The sequence below is a fragment of the Hyalella azteca genome, unplaced genomic scaffold (assembly GCF_000764305.2).
Source record: "Hyalella azteca isolate HAZT.00-mixed unplaced genomic scaffold, Hazt_2.0.2 contig5073, whole genome shotgun sequence".
Lineage (NCBI taxonomy): Eukaryota > Metazoa > Arthropoda > Malacostraca > Amphipoda > Hyalellidae > Hyalella > Hyalella azteca.
In genome coordinates, this window is record NW_025935277.1 from 180,539 (window position 1) to 193,129 (window position 12,591).

The following is a 12,591-nucleotide window of genomic DNA, read 5'->3' on the forward strand; positions in this document are numbered from 1 at the left end:
CAAAGACGCGCTATGGAAATAGAGTCAGCATGGTACGAGGTCTCGGCCAGGAAGATGACGTAGAGTGAATGTGCGTGACGGATGTGAAGAAGCTCATCAACCTGATTATTTAGCAACCAGATGTTCAGACAGTCGAACAATAACATTCAACACGACGGCTCAGAATGACGATCAACGTGAACGCGATTCCAATTATGATGACACGGGTCGGTACTGGCCGGTTTCAGGTATCCTGCAAAAATATTCGTAGACTTCTATTTCGAGCGAAATGACTGCTGCCGGGTCAATAGTCTATTACGACTGACAAAGAATGCGCCGTTATTGCCGATTGTCATGTAAATGAGAGCATGTGACGTCGTTCGTCACTCGTCAGATTCAACGCACTAAGTTTTCCTATCCTCATCTATTCTTTCTTAAAATCTTCACTCATCCCGGCGTTCACTCCACAAGTGCGTGGAAAATATCGCAAAGATCAACGAAATTACCACCACGTGAACGCAGCCATCCCTCACCCTCAAACGGTTCCCGCGTTCCTAGCAGCGTCACTGCCTCAACAGTAGGCGTCTAGAGCTCGAGCGAGTAGTGTGTTGCTCCACGAGCCCTCCCAGTGTTACCCTTAATATATGTTGCTATAGCTCATTAAATTAAATCTTATTTTCAGCTTACGTCACTCAGCTTACGTCACTCAAGTATATGAAATAAACGGGAGAAAAAGCAAGTCAACTTTTCCCTACCCCGTTGAGCCCGCACACGTTTGTGTCAGAGCAGGACGTTTCTTTCGACCGCTACGTCGCTTTGGGTTGAACGTGCGAGGTGCGGAGGGCGGTACGATGAATACCAAGAGGGGCCGCAGGCTGAAGGGCCGAGGGATGCAGCAGCTGACCGCAGACCCAGCAATTGCTCCGCCGAGTTAATGGAGCCATAAATAGCAGCCAGAGATCAAACATGAATTGACCAATCAGATATCGTTATGAATGCAACCACTCATCAAAACCGGAACTTGTCTTAACCCTGGGTTATTGCTGGCCCATGAGAAGTTAAGTTTCGCGGAAGGAGCTTTTTGTTCGCATTTGACGTCACTGATCTCAATGACTTCACGGTTATTAACCAATCACCGAAATGCGATCAAACCAGTCAACCCATTGTTGAACTAGTATAAGGTTGACCCACGAGAAGCTCATTTTCGCGGATGGAGCTTTTTGTTCGCATGTGACGTCACAGATCTCAGTGACGTCACGGGCATTAACCAATCACCGAAATGCGTTCAAACCAGTCAACCAATCCGTCATGGGAATGACGGGTTTGTTTACGTTTCTCGATCTCAGTGACGCAACAAGAAAGCTGAACTGAAAGGCGGAATTCCTCGTGGGTCAACCTCATGGTTGAACTAGTATAAGGTTGACCCAACAGAAGCCCATTTTTGCGGATGTAGTTCGTTGTTTGCTTATTTGACATCACTGATCTCAGTGACGTCACAGGCATTAACCGCGGGTTCGATCCCAGCTCTGTGCGCCAGTTTCTGGTCAGAATCGGCAAGGAGGCCGGGCGGTGAAGCACAGCAGAATTGTAGCAGTGAGTTGCGAGTCCGAGACCACATCAAGGTGTGAAGGTTCTGCGATGTTAAGAATCGGCTACAGGCCTAAGGCCTTCTAAACGCTGAAACCGCTATTATTATGATTATATAGTTCAACCATGAGTCAACCAATCCGTCATGGGAATGACGGGTTTGTTTACGTTTCTCGATCTCAATGACGCAACAAGAAAGCTGAACCGAAAGGCGTAACTTCTCATGGGTCAGCCTTATATAGTTCAACCATGATTGTTTCTAACATAGCCCATGACATGAAATTGTATGGCCGTGCAAATTTTACCACTTATCCGAGTCCGCGTCTACATTTTAGTCTGTTCTGAGGCTTGCTTTGGTTATGATTTGTTACCGGCTCATCCGTAAGTGAAGGTGGAATCACCGTGGAGATAAAGCTAAACCGCCTAAACGTAAACGTGCCTGTACTGTTGTACATGGGGAAAGTTCTAGCTGACGGCTTGATAAGTTGATAGTATAAGCGGTTAACATTACCCGACAACTATTTTCAATCTTATTTCATAATTCAGTTGAAAGGAGCGAGAGGCGAGAGCCAGCGCTTCTGAGCTTGCCGTGCAAGAATGCAAGTGCGAATCTGAGTTGGATGCTGGAGACTGGAGTCATGGATCATCCATTCATCCTCATGATCGTAAACTTACGTAAAGTAGCATTGATCGGTTCAAAATCTCAAAATACTATAATTAATATGTTCTTCTATATTACTTTTCTTATAGAATTAAACAATGTTCTGCTCAAGTCTCAACTTCTGCTGCATGACTGTAAATTAGTGGTCCTAAACATAAACAGGAACAGGAGTAGTCTGCACAGTGCACAGTGTGTCTGCCGTGCAAACTTCACAAGTTCACTGCACTGTCTGCAGTCTGCACAGCTGGCACAGTGCACAGGCATAGGTAGCCATATCAGCTGTCTGCTGTAATAAGTAGGAAATGCATAGTATATTTGTGCCGATCATTGCACAGCTGCCATATAACTCGCGTATATTATCGACTAAAATAGTAGAACTATTTTAGCTTTCTAAAGTACGGCGCACGGCGCATTTTTTTACCAACGTAGTACGGCGCACCGCGCAGGTCATTAAAATGACAAAATAAATTCCCGTGCACCTGGCACATCTTCCTGACCATGGGTCAAGTCAATTAGTCAAGTCACTGCAGTTCCTTGGCAAGTTGGCAAAAAAATTTGGCATCATCCATGATCCAGGTTTTCTGTGAGACTGTGAGGCAGGATTGGAATTTTCCTACTTGTTTCTGAAATTGGCAGCTCCAACTGGACAAATTTTCAATACATTTGGATTTTGGAATCTCGCAGCCTGATGCCCTGATCCTGCACTTTTGTTAACAATTAGATAGGAGTTAATTCATCTGGCGGAAATTGCATGGTTACGAAAATGGCCGGCCGCAGGAAAGCTCTAGTTGCAGCCCTAATGGTAGAAGTTTTCCATGCTTGCTGTGACTGTGTGAGCCTGTGAGGCTGTGGCATATGCCAATCAGTCAATCACTGTTTGCGGCTTGCCCAGTGCCCTGAGTCCCTTGAGTCCTTGACTCAGGCTGACTGAGTGTGGACCATGTCTGTCACAGTCTGTGTGAGTGTGTGGACTGTGGAGTGTGGACACTACCACACTGGGACAGTGTGATGGTGACTTCATGAAACTACTTAGCCTCATATTGCTTGCCTGGATTTCCCTACAAGTCATGACCCTTGTGTGGGAGAAAGTGAAACTACCTACTGGCAGAGTGGCAGTGGCATCCTTTTTGGCAAATGGCAACCCCCCCCTGCCTTTATTTTATCTATCTCTCCTTTCTTCTAGAAGTTCATACTAATACGTACGCACATTGCTTTGGCAGTTTGGCTGTCCTCTGTGTGCTTGACAATTGGAAATTTGGAAAAAATGACTATATATCTATGAACTACTATATTTAAATTTTTTAAAATCCCATAATTTCTAGTAGCAACATTCAATCTCTTTTCATTCTTCAAACTTTTTAGAATTTTGTACAATGAGACAATGTCTTGTTGCTGGAAAACCATTCCTCTTTGTTCAAAGACAAAAATGGTATTATGATCAATTACCATGGACGTGGAGGAGGTTACAAAAAATTGCCATCAAGCCTGTGGCCCTGCAAAGCTCTGCAACAAATTGTGTTGCATCAACTGGAAGCAGATTGATATCCAGAAGGAAGTTTTCTTTCCTTGCTGCACTCTTCAAACATTCACAGGTATTTATTTATTAGTAAGATAGTAGTACCTATGATCTCAATGACATGAAATGAAATGTGCCAAAACTTTTTGAGTATTCTCAATTAATTCTTTGATCATTTTGTTGCATTGTTTTTAAATTAATGACTTTAATTTTTAGTTGAGTATTATTAATCAAAGTCTAAGCTTATTCATTGCAATAGATGCTTCAATTTTCAAAGAAACATTTGTATGACATTTGATCATTTTGATGTACTTAAAATTGGAGAATCATATTTGGCACCAATAATTTTTGATAATTTTTTTCTGCAAGACAATTGAAATGAATCTTTAAATATGACTCTGAACCATTGCTTTCAGCCTTGACTTGCTATTTTCTTTTACAGTGTTGGCTAAGAGTTTTAAGGCTTGTTGGGCAACCCGCAGGCAAGTGCTTCTCCCGACAATGTGCCAGTATGCTGCTTGGAGCCGTCTGCCTTGTCCAGAAGTTTGACTTTGACAGTAATGGCATTACAGATGGTGATGTTGAGAGGTAGGAGCAAGTCAGCCACAAGTTCAAGCTGACGTGTTAAAGCTGGGATATTCTATTTTGCAATGGAAAATGATTGATATTTTTTAAAGAAGAACCTCTTGTGGTGTCATTATGCTAACATATTTCATATAATGTTCTTTCACATGAATTTTCTCTTATTTTGTGTTGATTGAAATAAAGGCTTTTGCAAATAGTTGTCAATTCACATCAACTACATTAAAATAAATAAGTCATGTAGGTACAGCCAATGTAAAGAGGCTAGTATTTAAGTGAAGAAAGTTGATGTGTTTCACTTTTATGCTCCACTTGCAGGTGCAGAGAGGAGAATCAGATTGATGGTATCTCTGCTTTAATAGAGGCTACAGTGACTTGTCCTGTGTGTGGCAAGCGACAGGTCTTGCAAGAGGAGGTGAAAATTTTTAGCCAGTTTATTTTATTTACTTTTTTGCTGTCTTATACTCTTTTTATACTTGTATGTAGTGAACGCCACAAGACCTATTTTTCCCCTATAAAATTTACCATAAGGTTTTGTGTATACATGATATCTACCTTATTATTGATTTCATTGTAACGGATTACTAGCAGTAAATATATCTCATGCTAAATGTTTAGAATTTTTAATCAGTAATCTTTACCTGGATTGAAAATAAACACTTTATCTGTTTGTCTGGTTCTAGAGCGTGAAATTGATAAAGTTTAGTATTGTAAAGTTTAACTTGTTTTGTTCTTGCCTGTTGAGGTGGCAGGTGTGGACTACTGCAGCTGTAAAGAAGGCAACAATGTTGAGTGGGAGCGATCATTTGATGGCTGGCGACCATTTCTTGAGCGCAAAAATATTTTGGTTTGGCGTCGTCCTCACCAAACCTGGCCTCATCTTTTTGCCTACAAAGGTTTTTTTACAAGTTTTATTTAGTTTATTATTTCCTGAAATTCTGAATTAATTTTAGAATATCATCATGCACTAGAAATGCAAGGAATTTATTATAACAGAAAATGTCTAGAAAGGAGAGAGGAATTACTTTGTATTATTTTCTCGTTGCATGATGTTCCGGAACATGTCTACTGTATCCCCTGATACCTAGGTACTGTCCGGGGAAACTTGTGTAAATTAATATTCATTCTGCAAACTGAGATAAATTTTTTCTTCACCACCAACCGAGAATTTTATCCATGCCCTTCTTATTAGAGCATCAGGAATATGGTTATTTCCATGCCACGACTCGTATATTTCCTTGACTTGATGCTCTGCACTCTGGTGGTGATACTAGACCTCATTTACAGTCATTATCTAGCGCTGATTACCCACAGTGTACGGCCGCTATGACGACGTGAGCCTGTGCGCCTTCGTGGAGACTCAGCTTAGCACGAGCTACAGGACAGAGTGGGACCCTTCTGCCCTGGACCTGCGCGTTGTCCATTCAGATCAGCAACTCCAGCAGCAGCAGCAGCAGCAGCAACATAATCACGACCACCACAGAGAATATTCTGCTCAAGATCTCCTTTACTGGCTTGTCAAATTTCCGGTACATTCTTAATTCCGGATGCTAATAGATAACTGTAATTTGTTTAATTTGCAGAAGTAATTATATTATTTATACTATATTTTCCTTTGCAGATGTTTCAAGTTAGCGAATACCATATTTATTAATTTTAAATCTCTGTATAAATCTTCATCTTCTTAGTCCGTATCTATAAGAACTCCGTTTGAATCGATGCAATGCTGTTAACGTCTTTAAATTCAATTAAAGTCTTCCTTTTTTGAAAACGTTAGTTAGTTTAGTTATAACTAATTATGAGGTTGTTGTACTTCAAAATGTTCGTAGTGAACGATTTGGTACTCTCTCCATTTCCTGATGTTCATATCGCTATGCCTATTCAGTTGAAGCATTTAAACATCAGTCACGTGTATGAATGCAGAGGTTTTTTGCGGACCGGGACTACGTATTCAAGCGGCGCTACCGCGCGGACGCGACGCGGCGGGAGGTTGTGATCGTGAGCGAGGCGGCGCCCCAACAGAGCGGCGTCAGTGAGGTGGCCGGAGTGCATCGTGTCCACCAGTACTGGAGTGTCATGGTCGTCAGGGCCAGGAACGCTGACTTCACTAAGGTAACTAGCATTGATTACGTGACTAGTGACATCTTGTTGCTCGCTCGCAGTAAGTACCCTGGCGTCACTAAGGTAACTAGCACTGATTACGTGGCTAGTGACATCTTGTTGCTGGCTTGCAGTGCTCTGGCGTCACTAAGGTAACTAGCATTGATTACGTGACTAGTGATATCTTGTTGCTGGCTTACAGTGCTCTGGCGTCACCAAGTTAACTAGCAGTAATTATGTGATAAGTTACTTCTTGCTGCTGGCTTGCAATCCCATGATTTCAACACCTTTATTTTCTGTATAAATACCAAACTAGTTTCTGTCAAATGACCAGTTTGCAATAAAACGAGAACTCATTTGATCCGGTTATAAATGATAAAGCGCCATCCAGGTGTTACGCAGCATTCAGCTTAGGACAAGTGTTTGTTTGTCTTTATGAAAGTACGAGTTCTTGAGCAGTATCCAAATTTTTATTTGGTATGAAATATAAAAATGTTGACGTTATTTCTACATCTTTTTTGGCAGCCTGGCATTGAGTATGTGCTATCATACTTTGACAATCCTGGCACCAGTTTACCAGCCAGCATCACCAACTTCATTGCGTCCACAGGTAAGCTGTTGCGGATGGAGATTTCTAAGAAATTAAATCGGAAACCTGATCAATGACCAGTTTTTTTTAGTTTTGTTTTTTTTTTTAATGATCCATGACCTGTTTTTTTAGACTTACAAGTTTCTCCATTTTCCAGCTTTCCCAAACTTTTTGAAACGACTTCACACTGCATCGATGGACATGCAGAGCCGCGCCGAGGCAGGCCAGCTTGTGTACACCTCTCTGCCTGGCGCTATGCTGGAGGCCGCCAAACTCGACGTGCAGGACGCTTCTCAGAGTGCCGAGGAGAAAGAGGAGCAGGAACAGTTCAAGAAACCTGGAGCTGCGCTGGACGACGCAACTATTAAGTACCTGATGGAAGGTCTCGGCGAAATGACTCCTTCCCAGGCTTCTGATGGATCATTTCTACGTAGACTGGATGAAATCATTTCCGAGACACTCGACAAACTCGATGATGGAAACCCTATGATTGCTCGAATTAAAGTCCTTAAGAACAAGTTGGATTATTTCCGAATGCAAAGCAAGGTGAGAAGGGAAGAGTCACTGAACAAAATGAAAGATTTAGTCACAAGACAAAACAGGTATGAAGAGAACCGACTATCGCCAATGAATCCTGAACTCGTGCGGCAGTTGTTCGAGGCTATGAGGGAGGTGCTGAAGGCGGACCATGACATGAGGACAGGTCGTGGGCTTCTTGCTGCTTCTGTTCCTGCAGCTACTGATGAAAATTTGCCGTTTTTTCACCATGAAGACATTAGGGATGATAATATATCAACGCCCACTTGTGTTCCTGCTGCGGAGTGCATCCCGGACTCCAACTGCCAATCTACAACACAAAACCATGAACAAGAAGATGAAAACGTCCAAAGTACGTCTGAAAAAGACGAGGGTGAAACTCCGAATTCGTGGAAGACTTGGCTCTACTCAGTTTTTGTTGAAGCTCCGTCAGGGCTTCTCAAATCAAGACAAAGTGATGGAGACACAGTAATAAAGCCGCTTGATCCAACGCCTGGCTCCGTGGACAAAAATTCTAAATCTGAATCGGATGAAAGAGGACCAGGTGATCCAATAATTGAAGAGCAAAGTTCTTCGCTGCTGTATTATCTTTACGGCTGGCTTCTTTGGCCGGCTGTTGTCAAGAGTCAGTCTGAATCTGAGGAGAATCCTCGCACTGTCGACGCAAGTGAACCTGACGGCTGTAGCCTGGACGACACTCCCGCATCTATAGCTAATTCTGGTGATTTGAATATTGAATCTCCGTCTCCTTGGTATTGGAGCCCCGTCAGAGGTGTCTCTTGGCTATTTTCTGTCTTAAGCAACAGCAAATTTTCGTTCAAATGAGGCAGTGAAGATAAGTTTATTGTAATATAATTTTTACGCGTCAGCATATGTATTTGACACGTAGCCATCAAAGGGCATTGCCGCAAACGCTGAAATCTCATAAGGAACCTCACTCATGAAATTGTCGAGCAACTTTTCGAGTCCGCATACTTTTCCTCACGCAGATTTTCCACAACATTTTTTGGATCACTAATTTAAGGGGTAACTAATCTACCGAGCAGCTTAATGGCCGCCATGACCTTCCTTCCATTATTATTGCTCAATCTTTGCAAATTTTGCTCTTCAAATACGTTTCTTAAGAAGGCCTGGTGTCGTGTTACTGACCTCTGCTGATGGTCTATGCAAACAATTGGAAAATTTGCCTTTTTTACAGTTGTAGAAATTGGAGCAGATCATTCAACTTTTTAGAAACTGTCAAGTTTGTTTTTTGTGTCATTGTAATCTGTTAATTTTGTCATGTTTATGCTGTAGACTAGACAGAGTGGCCTATTTTTATTCAGTTATCAAGATTGAGTTGCAATTTGTTTGTTTTCTATTATATCAGAATGGCAGGCTTTGTACAAAAAAAAATGTGATTGAATAATTATTCTAAAGGCAAATAATTAAATTCTTCACACGCCGAGAAGACACAAATAATTCTTCTATTTACTCAAATTTTGCCGTACACGAGTATTTTACTTCACGTATCATCAAATGCCTGTTCTTATTCCGGGCAAGTTCGTGACTTTGACACGGTGCGTTCGCAGTCCATTTTATTGTGCCAAAAAGGAGGCTACCGTCATTTAGCTTACCAGTGTAACTATGAGCTGAGTAATTGTTGCCTTCTTTCGACGGTGTCTCATGAAATATTAAGCTTTACTTGTTCACTTGAACGTCTTAAGGTAGTTTTTTAGTTTTTCTCGAGTGTTATTTCTTCCGTGTGAAGTCACCGTATCATTCGTGATCTGACATTGTGCAATGGTTATTGCTTCTGTGTATGTCGAGGGCTTTCATGAAAGTAGGGAATTTTTAATTACCTACTTGTGAATATTTAGGTAATTCATTTGTCCCGATCTACCGTAGGTTTTTTCTAGTGTAGTGGCATATGCATTGTTAATTAATATGCCACTAGGCATTCAGGCGAACTCGTGTACGTTAAATAGATCTTCTTTATGATAATCTTTTTCAATTCATTAGAGTAATTCACTCCTAGTCATCAGTGTTTCTTGCTAACGTTCTTCGTGTCAACTCTTCTGCTTTGTCCGGTGTCAATCAGACACCTCATTCTATTCATTACAATTATATTTTAAGATTAGATCATCTGTAATTGAAACGTAATATTCACTAGACGTGGTAGAGAGTCATGGAAAAGTACTAGACCTGAGTCAGCGTCTGGACAACATCGCGTAACACATCACGCGATCAAGACTTCAGCAGTGGGCGGAAGCCGTGATTCTATAAAAGGGCTGGGAACCTTAGTATGGCCTCCTGTAGCTGACAAGTTTGCCGCCATGTAACTCGCGTTAGAGCTACTCCGACCTAACGGTCGACGTCTTAGCCTTATACCTCTTATATAACTCTCATGTATTACACCTCGTATCAAAATAAGGTCTATAAAAGAAATTGCCTTAATACGGGGTGGTAAAATGAAAAGAGTTATATTCGGTTTAAAGAGTTATATACAGGTTTAAGTTTATGACGTTGCTAACTCAGGTCCAGTACTTTTCCATCAATCTCTACCACGTTTAGTGAATATCACGACTCAATTAAGGATGATTTAATCTTAGAATATAATTATAATGAAAAGAATGAGACGCCTGATTGACACCGGACAGCTTGTTTTAACATGAAATATATTGACAGTGTATCAATGGCCCTGATCGTTGGTGCGTGCAGCGTGATCAAAGAAACAAAATCATTCATTATGAATCATCGCAGCCAAAAACATTGTTGATCAGAGACCTACAATCGATCCTATTTTATCACAAAATCAGCATTAAAATATATGTAAAATAGTATTAAATTAGCATTAATTAATGTTAAACTAAAACGTGTGTTCGAGAGAAAGTATTCGCTCCAGTAAACGTGTCGATCCCGAGGCAATCTATGTATGGCGGTGAATGTCCCAAAAGCCTTCATCTATCTATACCAAATAATATTTTTGGTTGGCACGTTTATCGGAAACAACGTCGTAAATCTGTATTTAAAAATTACACTCTCTTTTGCGCCTTTCTTTTGTATATGTGTTGTGACTTCCGTTCAAGGAAGTCACAACAGTACAGTAGTATTTCAAGTCGCTGAGGGTTTGGAATACATTAATATGTTTGTCGTTTATAAAGTAAACCTGAAAATAAATACTTTTCGAGGCTTAGTTAGTAAGGGCATCGTATTATGCTCATCTACTTTTCTTAACTTAAACTTCATTCTTATAGTTGTGGTCTCACTCGTAAGACGTATTATATAAGTAACTTCAACGTCTTCCGAATTTTGATTATTATTCGCACATTGACGGCTTCCGGATAAGGCAGGACATTTTTATTGTCATTTACCTTCGGTTTAATAAGAAAAAGTTGTAACTTGTTTAACCCCCATGTATAAATTTGTCTATACAATCTTCTCAGTCTGCATTTTCGTTAAAATTGTTTTTGAGTTAACTGCTACAGAAGCTATCAGCTCGCTGAGCATTTGCGACATACCGCCGCTTGCTGGTGATAATTGCTTTACTAATTTGACGTTGAATAATTTGCTTTGGAGAACCTATAGTCTTTTCGCCAATTGCGCTGGTAGGTAACGCTGCAATAGCCTTTAGTTCGTGGTCGTTAGTCACTTATGATCACCAGATGTTTTAAATGTTTCATGTCTGTATTGTAGTACAACTCGCCCTAAACTTCAAAATGCATTGCACCTTTTCTCTTCCTCTGGTACAGATTTTAATACCTGCCATAATTCACATTCTGGGGCCTCCGTTGCCAATTTTCAAGTTGAAACTGTGTGTTGTTAACTGTTACGAGTTATTGTCACTCGTAACCCTTCATCAACAGACTCCGCGTTTCTGTAGACATCTATATGTTCTGGGGTATCCTATCTTGAAATATGTCGCTTGGGAAAGTTTCATTCCTGATTAATTCTCTCGTATTGAAGGACACTCGAGCTCTCAGTTGCCCATGTTAGGTGCAACCCAAATGGGCAATCATATTTCTTTGGTGCATAATATTCTGCTGGTCAAAATAATTAATTTTTCATCTAAATTGAAATTCATTTAATCAAAATAATTAATTTTTCATCTAAATTGAAATTCATTTAATCATAGATTATTGCTCCTGAAATTTAAATGAGCATTCAATTAATTTGATCTCAAATCCGTCGTCTTGCTGGCAGTAATGTTTGCTAGTTGGTCTTATTACTGCAATCTAGAGAAGATATTTAACCCTGTACCGCCTGACACGAGTAAGCGGAGCAATATTGTCACAAGCCTACTTCCCAAAAAGGATACGTTTTAGTGAACGTAAAATGACTTGCACTGATGGTTGCCGCCATGTACAACTTTAAAATGTTCTCTGTTGCGTACAAACGTCCTTAAGTTGTTGCTACAGTCAATAGTTTACGTATAATTTAAGTTGAAAGTTATGTTCCTGAAGAGTGACATACGGCGGTAGAGAGTTAAGGCGAATATTTGTAAAGCGATGTATAATTCGAAATTCAAAGTAAATGAGTTGGTTTTGGGTAAAAAACGATATCGTCGTGAGAAAAATAAATTTTACTTAATCACATGCTCGCAGCGTTGCAGTAGACCTAAAAACTTTGTACAATGCTTTGGCCAGATGCTTCTCACACACTGGCTGACTCCGGAGTAGAGGGAGAGATAGCAAGATAGAGACAACCTTCGGTTTAAATGAGAAGAAAAATTATCAAACTGGCACAAACGCTACATTATGACGAAAAAGACCAAGGAGCGTCCAGTGTGTAGCGCTAGTGGGGATTCAAATCTTCGTTATTTGGATGAACATCTCTCTCGGCAATTCGGTTTTTGCAAGGTGTGCGACCACGGAACTGTGATGCGCATAATTGCTGCACCACTGCCTCCCGAGGTGGCATCCTATCATTTGGTAACGCAGGAGCCGAGCTAACTTACCCGACAGGACATAGCTGCTCTGAACACTTCCCAAAGTAACGTAAGAAAATTCGTAAATTGAGCGTTGAACCGCATGAGAGCTGGATAATAATCGAGACAATATC

The 12,591-nt window shown here is 40.8% G+C and overlaps 1 protein-coding gene across 1 annotated transcript; it reads left to right on the forward strand.

Moving 5' to 3' along the window:
• The first annotated feature begins 3,453 nt into the window (after positions 1 to 3,453).
• Positions 3,454 to 9,534, forward strand: LOC108679334. Its single transcript, XM_018167937.2, has 8 exons — positions 3,454 to 3,819; positions 4,186 to 4,331; positions 4,644 to 4,740; positions 5,071 to 5,221; positions 5,640 to 5,854; positions 6,249 to 6,437; positions 6,951 to 7,035; positions 7,172 to 9,534. The coding sequence occupies exons 1-8, from the start codon at positions 3,601 to 3,603 to the stop codon at positions 8,374 to 8,376; spliced, it is 2,307 nt and encodes a 768-aa protein (XP_018023426.1). The 5' UTR covers positions 3,454 to 3,600; the 3' UTR covers positions 8,377 to 9,534.
• The last annotated feature ends 3,057 nt before the right edge of the window (positions 9,535 to 12,591 follow it).

Bases quoted from the DNA above. Each gene is read 5' to 3' on its own strand.
- LOC108679334 (XM_018167937.2), top strand. From the start codon at position 3,601: ATGAGACAATGTCTTGTTGCTGGAAAACCATTCCTCTTTGTTCAAAGA. The intron at 5,222-5,639 runs GTTTTTTTACAA...GATTACCCACAG, and splicing joins TCATCTTTTTGCCTACAAAG to TGTACGGCCGCTATGACGAC. The intron at 5,855-6,248 runs GTACATTCTTAA...GTATGAATGCAG, and splicing joins ACTGGCTTGTCAAATTTCCG to AGGTTTTTTGCGGACCGGGA.